The 18,686-nt window shown below is 49.1% G+C and overlaps 2 protein-coding genes across 4 annotated transcripts in view; both read right to left on the reverse strand.

Moving 5' to 3' along the window:
- Positions 1 to 1,710: 1,710 nt before the first annotated feature.
- Positions 1,711 to 9,151, reverse strand: LOC119844456 (ecto-ADP-ribosyltransferase 5-like). Of its 3 annotated transcripts, none has more exons than XM_043503987.1 (4): positions 8,850 to 9,151; positions 7,758 to 7,826; positions 3,443 to 4,163; positions 1,711 to 2,200 (listed from the first exon to the last, which is right to left on the reverse strand). In XM_043503987.1, the coding sequence occupies exons 2-4, from the start codon at positions 7,818 to 7,820 to the stop codon at positions 2,172 to 2,174; spliced, it is 813 nt and encodes a 270-aa protein (XP_043359922.1). In that variant the 5' UTR covers positions 7,821 to 7,826; positions 8,850 to 9,151; the 3' UTR covers positions 1,711 to 2,171. The 3 variants fall into 3 exon arrangements, with proteins under 3 accessions (XP_043359922.1, XP_043359921.1, XP_043359920.1); XM_043503986.1 differs by lacking the exon at positions 8,850 to 9,151 and adding an exon at positions 8,324 to 8,405; XM_043503985.1 differs by lacking the exon at positions 8,850 to 9,151 and having other exon boundaries at positions 7,758 to 7,965.
- Positions 9,152 to 12,717: 3,566 nt separating this feature from the next.
- XNDC1N (XRCC1 N-terminal domain containing 1, N-terminal like) overlaps positions 12,718 to 18,686 on the reverse strand; it is a 53,878-nt gene continuing 47,909 nt past the window's right edge. Inside the window, exons 23-25 of the mRNA XM_043503937.1 lie at positions 16,083 to 16,152; positions 15,686 to 15,818; positions 12,718 to 14,622 (exon numbers count right to left, since the gene is read on the reverse strand). Coding sequence (XP_043359872.1) covers positions 14,294 to 14,622; positions 15,686 to 15,818; positions 16,083 to 16,152 — 532 coding nt within the window. The 3' untranslated portion in view covers positions 12,718 to 14,293. The remainder of the gene's footprint in view (positions 14,623 to 15,685; positions 15,819 to 16,082; positions 16,153 to 18,686) is intronic.

Genomic DNA, 18,686 nt, shown 5'->3' on the forward strand with positions numbered 1-18,686 from the left:
TAGTTCTAGTTTCCACTGCATTGAGAAGGATGTGGCTATGTGGGGGTGGGGGCTACTGGCTTCACACCTCCCTGAAGATAAGAGGGGTGGGCAGGAACTGAGTTCACACATTTCTTCCTGCTATTAGGGTTAAGGTGACTTGCAAAAGGGGAAATAAACTGTGTTTGTATTTTGTCTTTCACTTCCTTAAGATAGACAAAGGAGACTTGAATCTTTTAAAATTCTGCTTGGTTCTTTTTGTACTTCAGAAATGTGGAGAATATCAAGCGTTGTTGTTGTTGTTGCTAGAGAACTCCTTGGAGGAAGGGAGAACTAGAGTGGGATCCTTTTCATCCCTTGGTGAAAGGGCATGAGGATTTACACACAGTTTTTCTCCCAAGTGTCTGTCAGACATTTGAGTTAAAGAGGTATAGAAAAATCAGGCCTTTGGGTGTGGTTTTTTTTTTTTTTTTTTTTTATTAAGTCCCACAATGACTTCAGATGCAGATGGGGGCACCCAAGTCAAAGATTATGTTAAAGGAGTTTTAAACCATCTCTATCAGATTTCACTTCCTTGGTTTTTGTGTTGCCAGAAATCTCCCAATTCTCCTGTGGCCAAGACCTGAATCTCAAACATAAGACTAAAACAGGAAAAACCTTTGCCAATGTGCGGGTGAAGGATAACCCCACCTTTCTTTCTCCATGACAAAGGGTTTGTTCTGCTGCTTATTTTCCTCTTCAAAGTCACCTTCAAAGTTTATGGGGGATTTTTTTTCTCCCTTCGATGCTCCAAATTTGATCCATGTTTTCATAAATACAATCTATCAAACTACCAGATTTAATCTAGCAGACAGAGGTGCAATGAGATCCACTGGATGGAAGTTGAACTTAGCAAAGGTCAAACAGAAAAGATGACATATTTTAACAGGGAGGGCAATTAACCTTTGGAACAGTTTGCCACAGGCCACAGAGGATTCTCCATTTACATGGAGGCTGGATGTTTCTCTAAAGGACAGGCTGTAGCTCAAAGAGTGATTGGCCTCAGTGCAGGAATCACTGGGGAAGACTCTGTCTGTAGTGTCACAGATCAGAGTCTGATCATAATGCTCCATTCTGGTCTTCAAATCTGTGAAGGTGAGAGCTAGAGCAGCAGATGAAGAGAGAGAGCCTCCATGAAAGCCACTAGGGACTTCGCTATTACCTCACTTTTATGAGGCATGCGCTCACATACTACAGTGATGAGCTGCGGGAGGAGACCTTATGATCGATTGAATATGGCCCTGTCATTCTGAGTGGGCTCTGTTGCATTGATAACAGGGGGCTGGTACGTGTTGTGATACTTGGGCTTAGAAATTTACCTAGACTGTGAGCCCAACTGTGAGAAAGGTCAAGAGATGTAAGAACAATTGAAATCAACAAACATTAATGGGAAAAGGTGCCAAAGGGACACACGCAAAATTAGTCCAAACGAAAAGGTCTCCTGATAGATTTCATGGGCTGTGTGAAGCTTAAGCCTGGTAAACAAGAAAAATGTGGGACTGGACATGGATGAACCAGAATTGGTGAGTTGTAAATTAGACTTAGTTCATGGACCAAACAATGATGGATGGGCTATTCCACCCACCAGCCCCCTTTTCGGACCTGCCACAAGAGATGTGGGGGGAAAGGCTGGATACCTATATAGCAGCCTAGTTAGAACTTGTGACGAAATGGGGTGTCAGGACTCTGTACTTCTCATTAATTATAGCAAATTTATTAAACAAGTTGCATCAAACATCAACTCAGCACAGCAAAACCATCCCAACAGACAACATGCTGCTCACGTCTGCAACCCAGATGACATAAAGCCGGGGTTCAGAGTTACCTATTAAATGAGATGGACACAGTAAATACCGCAAAGTAGGAGGCTTTGGCTGTAAATGCAGCAAGCGAATCCAGCGGAAGATCTCCCATTCCCTCTAGTGGTGATCTGTTGAGAAATCACTGGCAGGCTGCAAGTTCCCAAGCTGGGGAAGGGTCAGCTTAACACCGTTACTACCCATCAAGCCCTGGCTGTTTAATAGCATATTGGAACACAAGTGGGCTGCACAAGAGACTGAAAAGGAGCAAAGCAAACATTTCACATTGGTTTCTGCCTCTGCTTCGGCACGCCCAGCCCGAAGTGCTCCGGATGCGTGAAATCCTTCCAAGCGCTAGGCCCCCCCTCGCCCTTTCTTTCCTGAAACGCAAAGAGAAGGCCTGTGTTAATTGCAGTCTAACTCAGCCTGCTTAGCGACCTCATTGGGAAACCCCTGGGACAGAACACCCCAGAAATGGCAGTTCCCCTGCCAGCCAGCCGGGTTGCATTCACAGTAAAATGGTCACTGGGGTTCATTGGTAGATGAGAGCTAGAACAAGCCGGACTCTGGAGAGCCGCGCACTGAAGATACCGGGAGCACCCACCATGTCTCTTTGCAGAGGTATAAGGAACAGCTCACCCGCTGAGGAAGGGTTATTGTTTGTGGTGAGGCTGGGAATCGCCATCTCTGCCATTGATTAGCGACCTGTGCAATGGGGGTTCTGCCTACACTCCGGGGTGCTGCCAGAATGCGCTGAACCCTTGCAAGGAAGGTGTGGTAAGAGAGCAGTCGGAGAGATGTCGCCACGTGCTGCACCATGGACACACTCCATTAGCCCAGCAGGGGAACAGAAAAATGGGTGTGCGGCTAAGACCATGGGCGGGCACTCAGGAGATCTGGGTTCAGTCACCAGTCCTCCTCCATCTCCCTGGGAAATCGTGGCTAGGTCACTTCATCTAGCCAGTGCCTCCCTTTCCCATTGGTAAAATAGGAGCAAGGATCCTTCCTTTCTCCCACCTGTTGTCTGTTTTGTCCATTTAGACTGTGAGCTCTTCAGGGCAGGGCTGTGTGTTTGTACAGCACCCAGCACAACCGGCCCCTGATCTCACTCTAGGCACTACTAGAATACAGATCATAATTTTCTTCTTCTTGCCCAGTCAGTAACAAATCTCTTCCCAGCCTGGCTCACGGAGTTAGAAAGGCCCCTTCATGAATTGCCCAGTCAATTCTAAAACATGTCCAGCCTCTCCCCCAGCCTGCCTAGCACCAGAATGGGAGACAGCTTAGTGATGGCTCAGAGACATTCATCACCCACCACACTTGTGTGGGGAAAGTGGTAAGTTCTTCTCTGCCCTGCTCCCTCCCTGCCCTCATAAACCCCAGCAGATGTGGGGTGGGAGCAGCTGATGCAGGAGCATCTTATGCTGCCTTTACACCCACAAGAGAAATTCTCTGCTAGCCGCCTCCAGCCAGGATGCAGCCCTTTTGCACCATCTGAGATTGTCCCATAATGATCTGACTCCAGGAGCAGGGGCTTTAAGAAGAAACCCAAATACCCCAAGAGATGGCACCACCGAAGGGACAACCTAGGGTGGGAAGAATTAGACCCAAAGTCTCCTACTGACCTATGTAGGCGCAGTTGTAACGGCTGAAGGTCCGGTTTGTGCTGTGGAGGACAAATGCGTTGTTGTTCTTGTCCTGGGTGAAGCTGGACACCTTAAATATCTCATGGACAGGAATCAGCACTTCTTTCTCGGCTTGGATATAAGAGAAGTTTGCAATGGGGACCCCGAAGCACGTCCGGATGGTGAAGAATGTGGCAGAGCCAAATTTCTGAGCTACTTTCCTGTCTACAGATGAAGAGGTAAATGTCCCAAACCGGACCATGCTATCTCTCTCCACGGATTTGTAGCGGAGAGAATGGACTCCCCTATACACCTCTGTCTTGTACATCTTAGCACAGTCTCTCTTCAGGAGCTGCAATGCTCTGGTCAAATAAAAATGAAGGGCTTTGAATGGGAAATGTTTGAGATAATATGCTCGGGATTTACCAGCCTCTCTCACAGCTTTGTTGAACTCCTTGTGCAGAGGTATATGATTTCCACTGGTATAGGCCAGGATTGCTATTCCATTCTCATCCTTAAACTCTTTAGGCAGAGAGAGGTTTTTCTTCTTCTCATTCCATTGGTTTTTCGCAGCTTCCCATCTTTTGCTAAACACCTTGTGCATTGACTTCTCTTTCCGCAGCAGTTTAGACTTGATTATATTTTCCATGTCTTCTGTGCAGCCAATATACTGGTCATCAAAAGCATCAAATGCCATGTCCAGCACCGGCTGGCAAGTCACCTGGAACAACATAGCATATAAAACACCGGGGGGTGGATGGCTGCCTGGCTGCAGGGCTCCCAGCATGGCTGGCACCCCAGTAGAACTGGGCTGGGCCAGTCACCATGAGATATTTTTTCTGAATTTCCCTGGTATAAACAAAGCGAGAGAGAGAGAGAGAGAGAGAGAGACTTACTAAACAATCAGAAGCAGGGCCCTACCAACTTCACAGCCATGAAAAACATGTCACGGACTGTGAAATCTGGTCTCCCCCCATGAAATCTGATCTTTTTTGTGCTCTTACCCTATACTATACAGATTTCACAGGGGAGACTAGTATTTCTCAAATTGTGGGTCCTGTCCCAAAAAGGAGTTGCAGGGGGTCACAAGGTTATTTTAGGAAGGTCCCAGTATTATCACCCTTACTTCTGTGCTGCCTTCAGAACTGGGCGGCCAGAGAGCGGCAGCTGTTAGCTGGGCACTCAGCTCTGAAGGCAGCACCCCGCAAACAGCATCCCAGAAGTAAGGGTGGCAATACCATACCAGGCCACCCTTACTTCTGCGCTGTTGCATTCAGAGCTGAGCAGCCAGAGCGTGGAGGCTGCTGACCGCGGGCCCAGCTCTGCAGACAGCAGCGCAGAAGTAAGGGTGGCAAGACCATACCGTGCCATCCTTGCTGCTGCTGGCGGTGGCTCTGCCTTCAGAGCTGGGATCCCAGCCAGCAGCCACTGCTCTCCAGCTGCCCAGCTCTGAAGGCAGCGCCGCCGCCAGCAGCCGCAGAGAAGTAAGTGTAGCAGTACCACAACCCCCCCCCCCCGCCATAACCTTGCAAACCCCGCACAACGCGTTTATGGGTCAGGACCCCTGCAATTGCAACACTATGAAATTTCTGATTTAAATAGCTGAAATCATGAAATTTACAATTTTTAAAAATTCTAGGACTGTGAAATTGACCAAAATGGACCGTGAGTTTGGTAGGGCACTACTCATTAGCCTTCTTTATACTTAGGAAATTCTGAAAACACGAGGTGTGTGTGTGTGAGAGAGAGAGAGTCCCCTTTAACCTCCCCACCCCCACCAGACATACAGTATTTCTGTTTCACGTTCCTTTCTCACCTCCGTATGTCTCTTTGGACCACGAGGATTTCATTGCGAGGTTTCACGGTGGGTTCTTTAGATGCAGATACTTGCTGTGCATATTATGGTTTCACACTGTGACATGCAAGATGACTTTTAAGTCTAATTTTTTTTTTTATAAGTGATGAGTGATTGGGGGGGGCCCCAACTGCAGGCACTTCAGAGGAGCCTGATTTTCAGAGCTCAGGAGCAAAGCCCTTTCTGCGAACGAGGGTCCTGCGTGAAGTCTTCAGATGGAGAAGTGAAACCACCCACAGATTTTGTCAAGGCTGGCCTAGGTCTTTTTACAATAGATTATTTCGACTCTCAGGGGAATTATTGGGGTGGAAGCAACAAAGATCAGGAAAAACTTTCTGCTAGGGAAATAGGAGTGGGACTGCCAAACCTATTGACCGTTTATGAACCACTATGAAGCATTAATAACTGATCAACAGATGTTTTAATAGATGGTTAATCAATTGTTATAGGTTGCCTCTGAGTCAATAGTTTGCTCATAGCATGTGATACTCATGTCCTGTTTAGAATATCTACTGACCACCTGTTAACCCTTTATAAGTTATCTGTAGATGTAGCCTTAATAGACAGTGTGGTCAGTTCAGCTGGGGAATAGTGACCCAAGGGAAGTGGTGGAAGCCCTGTCATTAGGTAAAATTACACTGTGCAAAGGCCCAGTAAGTGTGCTGTCAGGAATAACCCGGTATTGCCCCGCTCCACCCCAGGGATGGACTGGAGGGTCTAACAGAGCTTGCCCATATTTAGGTTCTCTGATTCTATGAGCCCACTGATGATCCTCCATTGCCTACCTGTGGTCTGCAGAACACAGCATGAGAGCTATGGTCTTCAAAGGAGGCAGAGGTATGGAGGCCACCTCCGCAAAGATGATGCAGGTCACATTGTGCCTTTTGTCTCTATGCAGCGAGCACAGAAAACCCAACAAAATGGTCCAGATTTTGCTGGCGGAAGGTGATTGAACCTACCCAGTGTAATTCTCTCTCCTCTGACCCCACCAAAGCCCCTGTCTAATCTCTGCACAGCTGGGGCTCTCTGGGCATCGGGGCACCTGGGTCGAAAAGGGTCAGAGCTCTCCAGCTGCATGAGCATCTGCATGCCCACAGGGAGTTTCTCATACCAGCTATGACTGGCGGGGGGCAGCTTTCACAAGCTCCATGTGCCACTCTCTGCTGTATACCCCCCAGCAGGGTTTCTTTACGCAGAGAGGGCTGGGGCAGCAGAGGGAGGCATGACTCTCTTGGGAGATGGATGGGAGCGAAGCATTGCTGAGGGTCAGGATCTTCATATGAATGGGCAGATCCTGTGGATTTCAAGATATCTGACTGCCCCAGCTCCTGAGCAGCTGATGTGGCAGAAACTCCTCTCCCTCTAGGGGCCAGAGTTCACCCAGGAACTGACCCTCCTGGGGCCTTTACAGCTGGAGAGCGGGATCTAAGGGATCTATTGTCCATAAGGAACATGTGTTGTTCTTGTCTGCCACAATACCCAGGTTGTCCCTTCATTTAGAAACAGATTCAGTAGTCGAAGCAGAACACAAAGTGCATAAGATCCGGTTACAAAGAAGAGCTTAAATTCTCAGAGACTTTCCTGGAGCCCTCCAGACTCTACCCCCATTTGGGACTCTGGGGTTCAGCTGTGGGATGGGGAGGTCTCGGGGCCATATGTGGGAGAGCACCAGGACTCGAGGCTTCAGCCCTGTAGTAGGGGAGGGAGCGCTGGGACTTTAGCCCCACAGGAGTGGGGGATACTGGGGCTCAGGGTTTCAGCTTCATGGGTCATGCCGAGGCTCCTACGGGGTTGAAAATATTGACCAGAGTTCTTTAAGCCCTAGTACAAAGCATTTCCCGGGTGAGGGCATCTGCTCTGCAGTGAGGTTCCAGAGGAGGTTAGAATAATCCAGGTCTGACCACCATTAGGAAACTCAGCAGAACCTTCCTCTTGAACAGATTTCAGAGTAGCAGCCGTGTTAGTCTGTATTCGCAAAAAGAAAAGGAGTACTTGTGGCACCTTAAAGAGTAACAAATTTATTTGAGCATAAGCTTTCGTGAGCTACAGCTCACTTCATTGGATGCATTCAGTCATCTGATGAAGTGAGCTGTAGCTCACGAAAGCTTATGCTCAAATAAATTTGTTAGTCTCTAAGGTGCCACAAGTACTCCTTTTCTTCTCTTGAACAGAGCTTCTCCACCAAACCCAGGACAACATTCACAGCATCAGCCAGTCCCTTCTACCTCCTCCAGTGCTTCCCCCACAAATAAACCAAGAGAAAACCCCGCTCCCAGCAGAGCTTTCTATAACCTCAGAAGAGAGAGGAGCCAGAGACTCCAGGAAGTCCCCCTAGGGACCTTACCATTGACAAATTCTTTTAGATGGGAAGTTATCAGGTACTAGGGTCAGCACAAAGCTTTAAGATACATAACTAGACAGCACTGGGTCCTACCAACCTTACAGCATAGATTAAATTACCTGAGGGATGTCCATCAATGTGTGAGCGCAAAAGTAAGTCAAGGTGATCAGCAGAAATGTCATCTTCACCTGGGGAACAGGAAGAAAATTCCACAAGAATCTCAACATCAACCAAGAGAAATGCTTGCCCTGGCTCCCTTGTTCCAAGGTGATTGAGGTCATCTATGGAGACTCCCCTGAGCCACCTCAGGAGAGGGATGGGTATCCGGATAGCAGGAATCCTTGTAAACAAGCAGAGACCTTTACAGGCTGGGGCAAGAGTTGCCACCAAGAACGTGTCTGGGCAAAAGCTTTCCTTTGTTACTTTTTGAAGTTAAAATACAGACATGTTTTATTTCCTTAGGACTAAATTTTCAGAAGTGACGAGTGATTTTTAGGGGTGTAACTTGAGACAAAGATCTGACCCCTTTCAGTTGGGACTCCAAAAATCGTGTCCCCCAAATCACGAGCTGCTCTTAAAACCCTAGGTCTGAGTGAAGAGACGAGGTTGACCTGTCTCCATGCTGTAACCCCCTCCCCCTCGTCAGGGATGGACTTGACCCAAAGAGTTAAAGATGTTACGCTACCTGCAGGTCCAAAAGCTGGATGGCCCTGGGAGGCTCAGAGTGAAGCTCAGCCCAAGGGACTCACTCTCTTATACTGTGCTGTACCTGCAGAGACTGTTCCTGTGAGCCTACCCCCTCCTTCAGCACCCTCAGACAGGAAACCACCTCGCTGCCTTTCACAGTCTTCTATTTGTCACAGGGGCGAGAGATCCCATTGCCCAGGTTCCAATACACCCGGGAGCCCAGCCAGCACTACCCAGGACATGCCAGTGTCCCGGCGCTACCCAGCCCGGCCCCTCGGAACTTCCTGGCAACACTGGGGACAGAACTCAAATCCTCCTGCTCCAAGGGGCGGATCCGACCAACACCCATTGCAGCCCGGGGAGCCTTCCCATTGATTTAAACGGGGGCACTGGATGGGGCTCTAAACGTACAGCTGAGGCATTTCAACGGCTGGGGGTTCCCCCACGTCCCTAAAGTGACTATTTCCCCGGGGACTCGCCTTCCTTTGCCAGCAGTTTAGGACTCAGCTGAGAGCAGTTCTCACCAGAGACCACCACGGGAGGGCCCCCTACAGTACAATGTTGTCCCTTTTGAACCCAGGGGCTAGTCGAAGTATGGGGGGCCCCCGGGACATTCCAGCTGGGAGTAGCAATTGCTGGCAGTCAGGTATTCCGTGGCTGCAGGTCTGTTGATATACAAAGACCGTCCCAAGTCCTGTGGCTGCAAACGCACAAGGAATCGAACAGCAAGAAACAATTTCTTTTGCTCACAGCACCAAAAACACTCCTTGCCGCCCATACCCCAGACCCAAAATCCTCTCTCCAGGTTTCTATCAGGGTCTGCTACTGTGCTTTCAGCTGGTCCTTGAGACTGTCCCTCTTTCCAGTCTTCTTGTCTGCTCTGTTTCTTTCCCTCCTGCCTCTTAGACACACAGCTGGCCCCAGGTCTCCCAGTCCTTGCACTGGCAGACCGGGAGACCCCCTCAGCCCATACAGGTTAACTGCCACCTGCCACGTGGCTTCATGCCTTGGGCAGTTCCCCCATCATCCTCAGCATCCTGTTTCTACTCCCTAAAGAGGTCTGCCTGCTCTTGCTGTCAGCATGGGTGTGCTCACCACCCACTGGCTTTAACGAGGTCCGTGGTTGTCTGTGATCCTAGACCCAGCTGATAGCAGCCATTCGCATCTTTCAGTGTAACAGTTTCAATACTTAGAAGTCCTTCCTCTGCCCTCTAGATGGCCAAGCCCTGGCCACTCAGGCCTGCTTGACACTCCGCAGTTAGGTTGATGTAAGGTGCCATGCAGCCACCTATTTGTGCACACGTCAATGCTCAACTGTGTTCCCAACTGACGTAAACACTCCGCTACGGCGACACGCTAAGATCCCCTCCCCGAATGGCCTGGAGCTGGAGGTCACCCACTGAGGTCGATGCAGTGGGAGTGTAGACACACTGGGTGACCTCCTTTGTCCTTCTTAAACATGTGAAAGACAAACAAAATACAAACACAATTTGTTTCCCCCTTTGCAAGTCACCTTAACCCCAATAGCAGGAGGAAACGTGTGAACTCAGTTCCTGGCGATCCCTCTTATCTTCAGGGAGGTGTGAAGCCAGTAGCCCCCACCCCCCAAGTAGTCAAATCCTTCTCAATGCAGTGGAAACTAGAACTATCAGAGTGGGGTGAGAAGGCAGCATTAGCCACAGACCTCCGGGAGGAGCTAACCTCCAAAAAGCCAGCAGAGACCATTTTAGATGGCAATGCTGCTGCTCACAAGGCAGTGACACAGGCACTCAGCTGGGGTCCATTACTTTTAACCTTTAAGAGACTTTAGCTCTGACATTGCTTGGTAACAAAGGCCCAGAGCCTCAAACTTATTTAGGCTCCTAACTTCCATTGGAATCAGTGGAAATTAGGAACCGAAATACTTTTGAGGGTCTGGGCCAAAGTTTTTTTCCTCTGGGAATTCCCTTGTTTTTTTGTTTTTTAAATAGGAGTAACGTGGAGCTCAATCTCTATTGACCCCCTGCCTCTCCCTGGCTCTCTGGTGAAACTTAAATGCTCTGCCCCTAACTTATTTTTTATTGTTGCTGGAGATGGACACTGGGGTTAGTCCGTCGCTCCGCACACTCAGCCTTCGCTGATCATTAACATAATTAAGGAATCAATTTGCAAACACCTAGAAGATAATAAAGTGATAAGTAACAGTCAGCATGGACTTGTCTAAAACAAATAGTGTCAAACCAACCTGATAGTTTTCTTTGACAGGGTAACAAACCTTGTGGATAGGGGGGAAGTGTAGATGTGGTATACCATGACTTGAGTAAGGCTTTTGATACTGTCTCGCATGACCTTCTCATAAATAAACTAGGGAAATGCAACCTAGATGGAGCTACCATAAGGCGGGGGCATAGCTGGTTGGCAAACCGTTCCCAGAGAGTAGTTATCAGTCATGTTACAGTCAGTTAACAGTCATGCTGGAAGAGCATAACGAGTGGGGTCCCGAAGGGATCAGTTCTGGGTCCAGTTCTGTTCAATATCTTCCTCAATGATTTAGGTAATGGCATAGAAGGGACACTTGGAGTGTTGTAAGCAAGACACGAGAAGTAATTCTTCCACTCTACTCTGCACTGATTAGGCCTCAGCTGGAGTATTGTGTCCAGTTCTGGGCACCACATTTCAGGAAAGATGTGGAAGAACTGGAGAAAGGCCAGAGAAGAGCAGAAAAAATGATTCAAAGTCTAGAAAGCATGACCTATGAGGGATGATTGAAAAAATTGGGTTCATTTAGTATGGAGAAGAGAAGACTGAGGGGGGACATGATAATAGTTTTCAAGTACATAAAAGGTTGTTGTTACTAGGAGGAAGGAGAAGAATTGTTCTCCTTAACATCTGAGAATAGGACAAGAAGCAATGGTGGTTTAGGTTGCTGTAAGGGCAAGCGACAGGGGGAAGTGGGCAGAGAGGAACAAGAGGGTGGAGTCTTGGGGAGAAGAGGCAGGACGGGGGGCAGGGCTACAGTTCGGGCACTGGTGCTTCCCCCCACTTTTAGGGAGCTTCCAATTGCCCCTGGTCTAGATAATGCTTGGTCCTGCTTTGAGTGAAGGGGACTGGACTAGAAGACCTCTCGAGGTCCCTTCCAGTTCTACAATTCTATGAAGAGCTCAGTTGGATTGGATTTAATCTGTCTTCCTATGTAACTCAGGGCTTTATTCAAATGAGTTTGGAGTATTGCACCAATTGTTGTAGTTATATTTAGTTCTTATTAGGGCTGTCAATTAATCGCAGTTAATGCATGCAATCAATGCAAAACAAATTAACTAGATTAAAAAGAATACTTACAATTAATCGCACTGTAAAAAAGATTAAAAAAAAAGAAATAGTGTTTTCAGTGCACCTCATACAAGTCCGCTCAGTCCTACTTCTTGTTCAGCCAATTGCTAAGACAAACAAATTTGTTCATATTTACAGGAAATAATCCTGCCCACTTCTTATTTACAATGGCACCTGAAAGTGAGAACAGGCGTTCGCATGGCACTATTGTAGCCAGTGTTGCAAGGTATTTATGCGCCAGATATGCTAAACATTCATATGCCCCTTCATGCTTCGACTTATAGGCTCTAAAGTTTAGGCCCCAGTGTTTTGGTTTTGAGTGCAGTTATGAAAAAAAGAAAAATCTACCTTTGTAAATTGCACTTTCACAATAAAGAGATTGCACGACAGTACTTGTATTTTTCAGTTCCCCTCATACTATTTCTTTTATCTTTTTTTACAGTGAAAATATTTGTAATAAAAAATAATATAAAGTGAGCAATCTACACTTTGTATTCTGTGTTGTAATGAAATCAATGTATTTGAAAATGTAAAAAAAAATCCAAAAACATTTATAATAAATGTAAATTGGGATTCTATTCTCGTTTAACAGTGTGATTAAAGCTGTGATTAATCGCAACTATGTGTTTTTAATCTCGCAATTAACTGCGATTATTTTTTTTAACCGTTTGACAGTCCTAGTGCTTACATACTATGTTCTTTGCAGCTCTTGCAGCTCTTTATAGAGGAAGGCAAGTAGCAATGGGGGGAATAGCCACAGAACTGAAGGGACTTGCCCCACTCACCCAGCAGGCAGGCCAACGGCAGAGCTGAGAAAATAATGCAGGTCGCCTGATTCCCAGCCCAGGGCCCTCACCACTGGATCTAACTTGTCACTCACCAGATCCTGCATCAATCTGCTCACAGTGGGTCCCAGCTGAGCTCAAAGAGTTGGGAGATGGTCTTCCAATCCAAGCCCCTACCTTACCCCACAGCCTCCACTCCCAATGGAGATCTCGCTTTAGGACTGCAGAATCCACTTGTGCAATGTTAGAACCTTCCCCAGTGATGAGTGACACAGCAGTGCAAGACAGGGTTGCTGTATTTATTGGGACGAAGCAATAGTATTGTATTCTACAATGTGAATACAAGGCGCTAAAGACACAAAGCTAGGCTTGATTCACTCCTGTTTCCACAGTGAGATAAGATATTTATTAGACCCTTCCATTGTGCATTGTTTTAAAGACCCAGGCAGAACCTACTACACTTTCTGGGGCTACAAATAACAAGTTACAGATCGGAAGCCAGGACAGAGCCTGTCTGAATATTACATCTTTTAAACTTCCCGACAGCTCCCAGGCTTCAGGAATCTAGCTAGTCAATCTTCTATAGCAGACACAGCTGGGCACTAACTAAACTGGCGTGAGAAATGTGCTGAAGACTTTGATCCTAAGCCCACTGACCTCCATGGAAATGTTCCCAGGAGCACGCAGAAGCAGAAGAGAACCCAGCTTGACACTCAGATTCCCGTGGGAATTTGTGGAGCTGGCGATTAGAGGAGGAAAGAAAAAACCCAAAGCAACATATTCTTCTTATCGCAAATTGAACGGTTTGAGCTGGAGTCATTGAGCCACAACAAGCATGGATTCCCCCCCCTCCCCAAAAACACATACACACGGCCAGTCACGTGTCAGAGCAGAACCACACTTCAAGGCTGCAGCAGCCAGGGTTCATTAACTGGCTACCTCCTGATCACAGAATTGCACCTATAACAGACTATGAGCAAGATCTCAGCTGGCAGGCCAGGAAGGCAGGGACTGGCTTCGGTGTCTCTAGGAGTGCCCTTGATTTCCCTCCCAGACAGCTCCTTGGGACAGTCTATACAATAGCTGCACCCAGCTCACTCCGCAGCCTGTCTGTCCCGCTCCAGCATCACATGGAGCTGGGCCCCAGAGGAAAGTCAACCCCCCCTCCGAGCACCCTTCAACACTCCCTGCCTGGCCCTGAGGCAGGATCCCCAGCATGACAGCGCCTTGTGCTAGTCCTGTGCCACTGGGCTAGCCCCCTGCTCAGACACGCTTCAAATAGATCTCCTGGCCCCTGCTCTCTCTCTCTTTCCACTGTGACCCAGGCAGCCCTCGATCAAACAAACAATCACTGTCGGTCAGCTGCCTCATTGCACCCCAGAGGGCGGAGCATGTCAGTGGTGGGCACAGTGGGTGGAGGTATTTTCTCCGGGGCTTTATATTCAAGTTGCAGGGACCCAGTTTGTAACACCCAAGGACTTGACATAAACATTGACTCAAAGTAAAAGAAACCTAGCTGGTGCTACAGCCCATCTGCCTAATGACTGGGCGGGGAGCTCGGCTACTCAGGCACTGCTCTCTATCAAAGCAGCTGCCTGGTGGACAAGGAACCTGACTGGACCATCAGCCATGCTTCAACCCCCACCCCATGTGGGAGAGGCAGCAAGCTCCCTGCTTGCTTGGGCTGGGACACAAGCCAGCAAGAGCAGCATACAACATGCTTTGGGATCCTTTGGCTGCACGAGATGTGATGGGCGTGGCTATTATTGCTTGGCTCCAGGCCACCGTGGAAACGCTGCCCTGAGCCGCTAGAAGCTGGGGCCGGAGTCGGCTTCCTCTGCTGGACAGGAACTTGGGTCCTCTGGCTCTCCAGCTCAGTCCCCCTCCCCAGCACCATCCCCGGGAGACATCTTATGTTGGGGGCCAAGGGAGAGCTCCTCGGGGTAGGGCTGGGGGTCGTTCCTGGCAGCCCCGTCCTGGTGCACCATCACTTGGGCCGGGGAGCCCAGGTTGGAGCTGCCAGAGGCCTGGCTGAAGTTTTGGAAGTTGTCCTGGACCCGCAGGATGTATCTGTGCAGCACGCTGGCCCTGTCCAGAGGGCTGGCGGGGGCAGGGTGGGCAGGCAGGCTGTGATGTAGGCACTTCACCTCCGCCTGCAGGCACGACACCGACTTGTTCAGCTCAGTGATACGATTCCCCAGGTCTGGGAACAAAGCACAGCACGGCCAGGTGAGCACAGGGCTATGGGGAGAGCCCAACCACCTTGCACCCACAGCAGCCCATTGGTAACCATCATGCATGCTTGGCAAGCGACATCCTTGTTCATCTCGCCTGGGGGCAGCCCCAGGAGCAGCGCTGGCTTACTGGCCCAATTCTGATCTCAGCTACGCAGGGGTAACTCTGGAATCACTCCACTGAATTCAACGCAACAGCTCTGCTTTTACGCAGGGGTAACTCTAGAGTCACTCCACTGAGCTCAACGCAAAAGCTCTGCTTTTACGCTGGTGTAACTGGTGTCACTCCACTGAGCTCTGGTTTTATACTGCGGGAACTGGGAGCCTGGTACAGATTACAGCCATTTCTAAATCCTGGAAACATTTCCTCTCTTAAGGCTCAAGAGCATTCATGAGATTTAAGGATCCTCATCTCCGCCCTTAGACACACCCACGTGTGGAGCCAGTTCTTGGGGTGGACGAGCAGCGTGGGCACGTTGGGCTCCAACTTCCAGGTGCCACTGTCCTCCTACCACATGGGTCATCCACATGGACCTTCTGCAGCATAGCACACACCATTACTGCCTGAGCTACAGGAGTAACTCCACTGAATGGCAGCAGTAGTAAGCCGTTATCCTTCAGGGAAATGGCCACTAGAAGGGGACGTGGCCCACACTTTGCTGGGGTGTGACATCTGCTTCTTCCTGACCCTTATCCTGCCCACTTCTTCCCTCTATTTCTCCTTTGCTCCCTTCCCCACTGTACTATGGCATCCCAGTCAAGCCCTCCTTGTTTGCCAGGGTGGAGGGGGCTCTCCAGAGCTACCAGATAGAGTCACAGAGTTTAAGGCCGGAAAGGACCCTAGATCATCCAGTGTGAGCTGCCACGTATCACAGGCCGGCAGCCCCTCCCAGCAGCCAGACACCAAGCCCAGCAACCGAATAAGACAGAGTATCACAGCCCACAGCAGACTAGGCTAGATGTGCCCTGGGCAGAGAACAGGAGGGCCCGAGGTTCACCAGTGCCCAAGGCCCCGCGCAGTGGCAGGGTTACCTTTCCGCCTGCTCTCCTCATACTCCCGCCTGGTCGTGTCGACGTAGCGCTGCACCAGAGCCTTGATGACCTGCAGCTGATAGGAACGGCAGCTCTCCACGCCCAGGCCGACGTCCTCCAGGGCGGCGTTAGCCTGAAGAGGGTGGGAAACAGGGTTACGTGGGCGCCGGGTACCAGCACAGCTTAGCATTTACCTGGCATCTTGCAATGCCGGGGGGCTCGCTCGCCCTCTTCAAGCAACCATTTTACAGTCCATTTTACAGTCCACGACACGACTGGAAAAGAAGTTTGCCAAGGACTCCAGGGGAGCACAAGGCTGCGGATAAAGCAGTCTCATTGCCAAGGTAACTTTCCCCAGGGCTCGGTCTGCAGACAAACAGACAGACAGGGAACTTACGATGGTAGGAATCGGGGGGTAATCTGGTTGTCTCTTGGGTTTGGAGCAGCAAATGAACTGGAAGATGCCCCTGGGGAATGCAAAAGGACATGCATCATCGGAAAGTACAGCCAGCCCTGGGGATGCTACATTAAAATCTGAATCCAGATCCAAAGGGATCCAAGATCTGGGGGAATCTGGAGCCGGTTTCTGGTTCTGGCCCAATGGGGAGATGAGCCCTAGCCACAATGTTCAGATCCGAACCATTCCAGGATTCAGGTACAGGCCCATCCCCCTTCAGAAGAGATTTTATCCTCTAACTTTTAACCTTGACAGCTACCAAGCCGCAGATCTGAGACAAAAAGGAGTACTTGTGGCACCTTAGAGACTAACAAATTTATTTGAGCATAAGCTTTCGTGAGCTACAGCTCACTTCATCGGATGCATTTGAGACAGTCTCCTAGCTCCAGCTGCACTGCAGCCAACAAGCCATGAGAACTAGAGCCCAAGGGAAGAAGCTTCACTCCGCAGTGAGTCTTTTCAGCAAGTGCTGGGCGCTGGGCCGCAAATAGGAGCCTTTTAGCGACTGCCTCTGTGTTAGGATTGCCACCTTTCTAATTGCTGGTAACTGGCCCCCCAAGGCCCTGCTCACCTGATCCCTTGAGGCTCCGCCCCCTCTCCACCTCTTCTCCCAAGGCCCCGCCCCATCGCTCACTCCTCTCCCACCCCCCCACGTCCCAGTCAATTGGTAGATCATCTCAAGTTGCTGCCTGCAGGTAGGTGGTGGCCCCAGCTGAGCAGAGGCTGGCATGGGTTAACAACCTGGCGCCTCCCCCCATCCCACGGTAACCGGACTTTTGGTTCGGTGCCCTTTAGGGTTGCCAGGTTCCCTTTTGGACCCTACTTTCCGCCGAGCACTTGGCAACCCTAAACAGCACCCAGACCCAGAAGCCAAAAACCGGATTGTCCGAGTAAAACTCGGATGGGTGGCAGCCCTACTCTGCGTCTCTAATGTAGGCAAGAGTCAGTGGGAGGCAGCAGTGTTTTCCGTTATCAATGCAGCCAACGCTTTCTTCTCTGGCTGCATGGGGACATGGGCACTGAAACATACAACGGAACCGGCACACTTGGGAGAGCGCAGACAGACAGACAGGGCCAAAGTCACCCCGAGGGCAGCTCTCAGGAAGTCAGCCCGCAGCATGGCACAGTTCATTCGCTCTGTTACAGCCAGTGGGGGGGAGGAGGTGACATCGGCGAGCCCGATACAGGACTGACACCGCATCTGGTGCTGGCTTCCACATTTTAAACAGGACGTTGGAAAATCAGAGAGGGTGCAGAAACAGCACAAAAATGATTCAGGGATTGGAGAAAACGGTTCACTGTGAGACAAAGAGCCCTCACTCCGATTTTAGCTTGTCAAAGAGGAGAGGAGGTGACGTGATTGCAGTGTATAGCTACCTTCACAGGGAGGAAATACCAGGTAGAAAAGGGTCTTTAATCTAGACAGAAAAAGAACCAGTGGCTGGAAACTAAAACCAGACCAAATCAAATTAGCAATAAGGCCCACATGTTTAACAGTGCGGGTGATTAACCATTGGAACAAACTCCCAAGGGAAGTGGCAGATTCTCTGTCTCATGATGATCGTCTTCCAATAGGACCAGATCCCTTTCTGGAAGATGCTTTAGTGAAACACAAGTTATTGGGCTTGGTACAGGGGTAACTGGGTGAAAGCTTCTGCCCTGTGCCATACAGCAGTGTCAAGGACCGGTCCGTGGCCCGGCGCCAGTCCCTGAGATTTCCCTGACACACAGCAGCAAGCCCGTCCCGGGTATCGAAAAGGTCTAGAAATACTGCCCTACAGGAGTCAGACTAGATGATCCAATGATCCCTTCTGGCCTTCAAATCTAGTAATATCTGAATCATCTCCCTTAACCTGCTGCACGAAGGGAGAAGCTTTTCCTTTGTGCAACTCTCCAGCGTTCCCTGCATTACTTCCTTTCTCCATACCTGTCTAGGTCTCCTCAGGAGAACTGGTTGACAAACCGCTAGGTACGTTTGGAGAAACATTTCAGAAGAAAAACAATTATTTACTTGAAATGCTTCATAAAAGCTTTCCAAATGTTCCGCTATAATGTTTTCCCCACCCTTTTGCCACTGAAATGAGGAGGAAAGGGAGAGAAAGAAGGAAAAACCATACACCAAAAAAAAAAAAAAAAAACATTTTCAGTTTTCTGGTTTTCAGGGTTTTTGAGTCAGAAATAATCTGAAAAACTTCTAAAAAAAAAAATAACCCACCATAATATTTTCCTCACAACTTGTCAGTTGAAGAAAAAAAAAAAAAAAGGGCATTTTTGGTTGAAAATAGATTTGAACAAAACCAGTTCAGCCAGTTCGGCTCAGAAGTAACTCTCTTTGCAAAAAGAAAAGCAGTACTTGTGGCACCTTAGAGACTAACAAATTTGTTAGTCTCTAAGGTGCCACAAGTACTGCTTTTCTTTTTGCGAATACAGACTAACACGGCTGCTACTCTGAAACCTCTCTTTGCAAAGTAGCTGATCCCCAGAACGTGAAACGCCAGTGGCTGGATGGCTTGGTATCTAAGGCCCTGGATGAGCACTCAAGAG

The sequence above is a fragment of the Dermochelys coriacea genome, chromosome 1 (assembly GCF_009764565.3).
Source record: "Dermochelys coriacea isolate rDerCor1 chromosome 1, rDerCor1.pri.v4, whole genome shotgun sequence".
NCBI lineage: Eukaryota > Metazoa > Chordata > Testudines > Dermochelyidae > Dermochelys > Dermochelys coriacea.

What these genes read in the sequence shown, in the direction of transcription:
- LOC119844456 (XM_043503985.1), bottom strand. Translation starts at nt 7,919, where the DNA reads ATGACCTCAATCACCTTGGAACAAGGGAGCCAGGGCAAGCATTTCTCT. An exon ending in CATTGATGGACATCCCTCAG is followed by an intron (nt 4,164 to 7,757) that starts GTAATTTAATCT and finishes ATGTTGTTCCAG; the next exon opens with GTGACTTGCCAGCCGGTGCT. An exon ending in TTACAACTGCGCCTACATAG is followed by an intron (nt 2,201 to 3,442) that starts GTCAGTAGGAGA and finishes CTCTTTGCGTTT; the next exon opens with CAGGAAAGAAAGGGCGAGGG.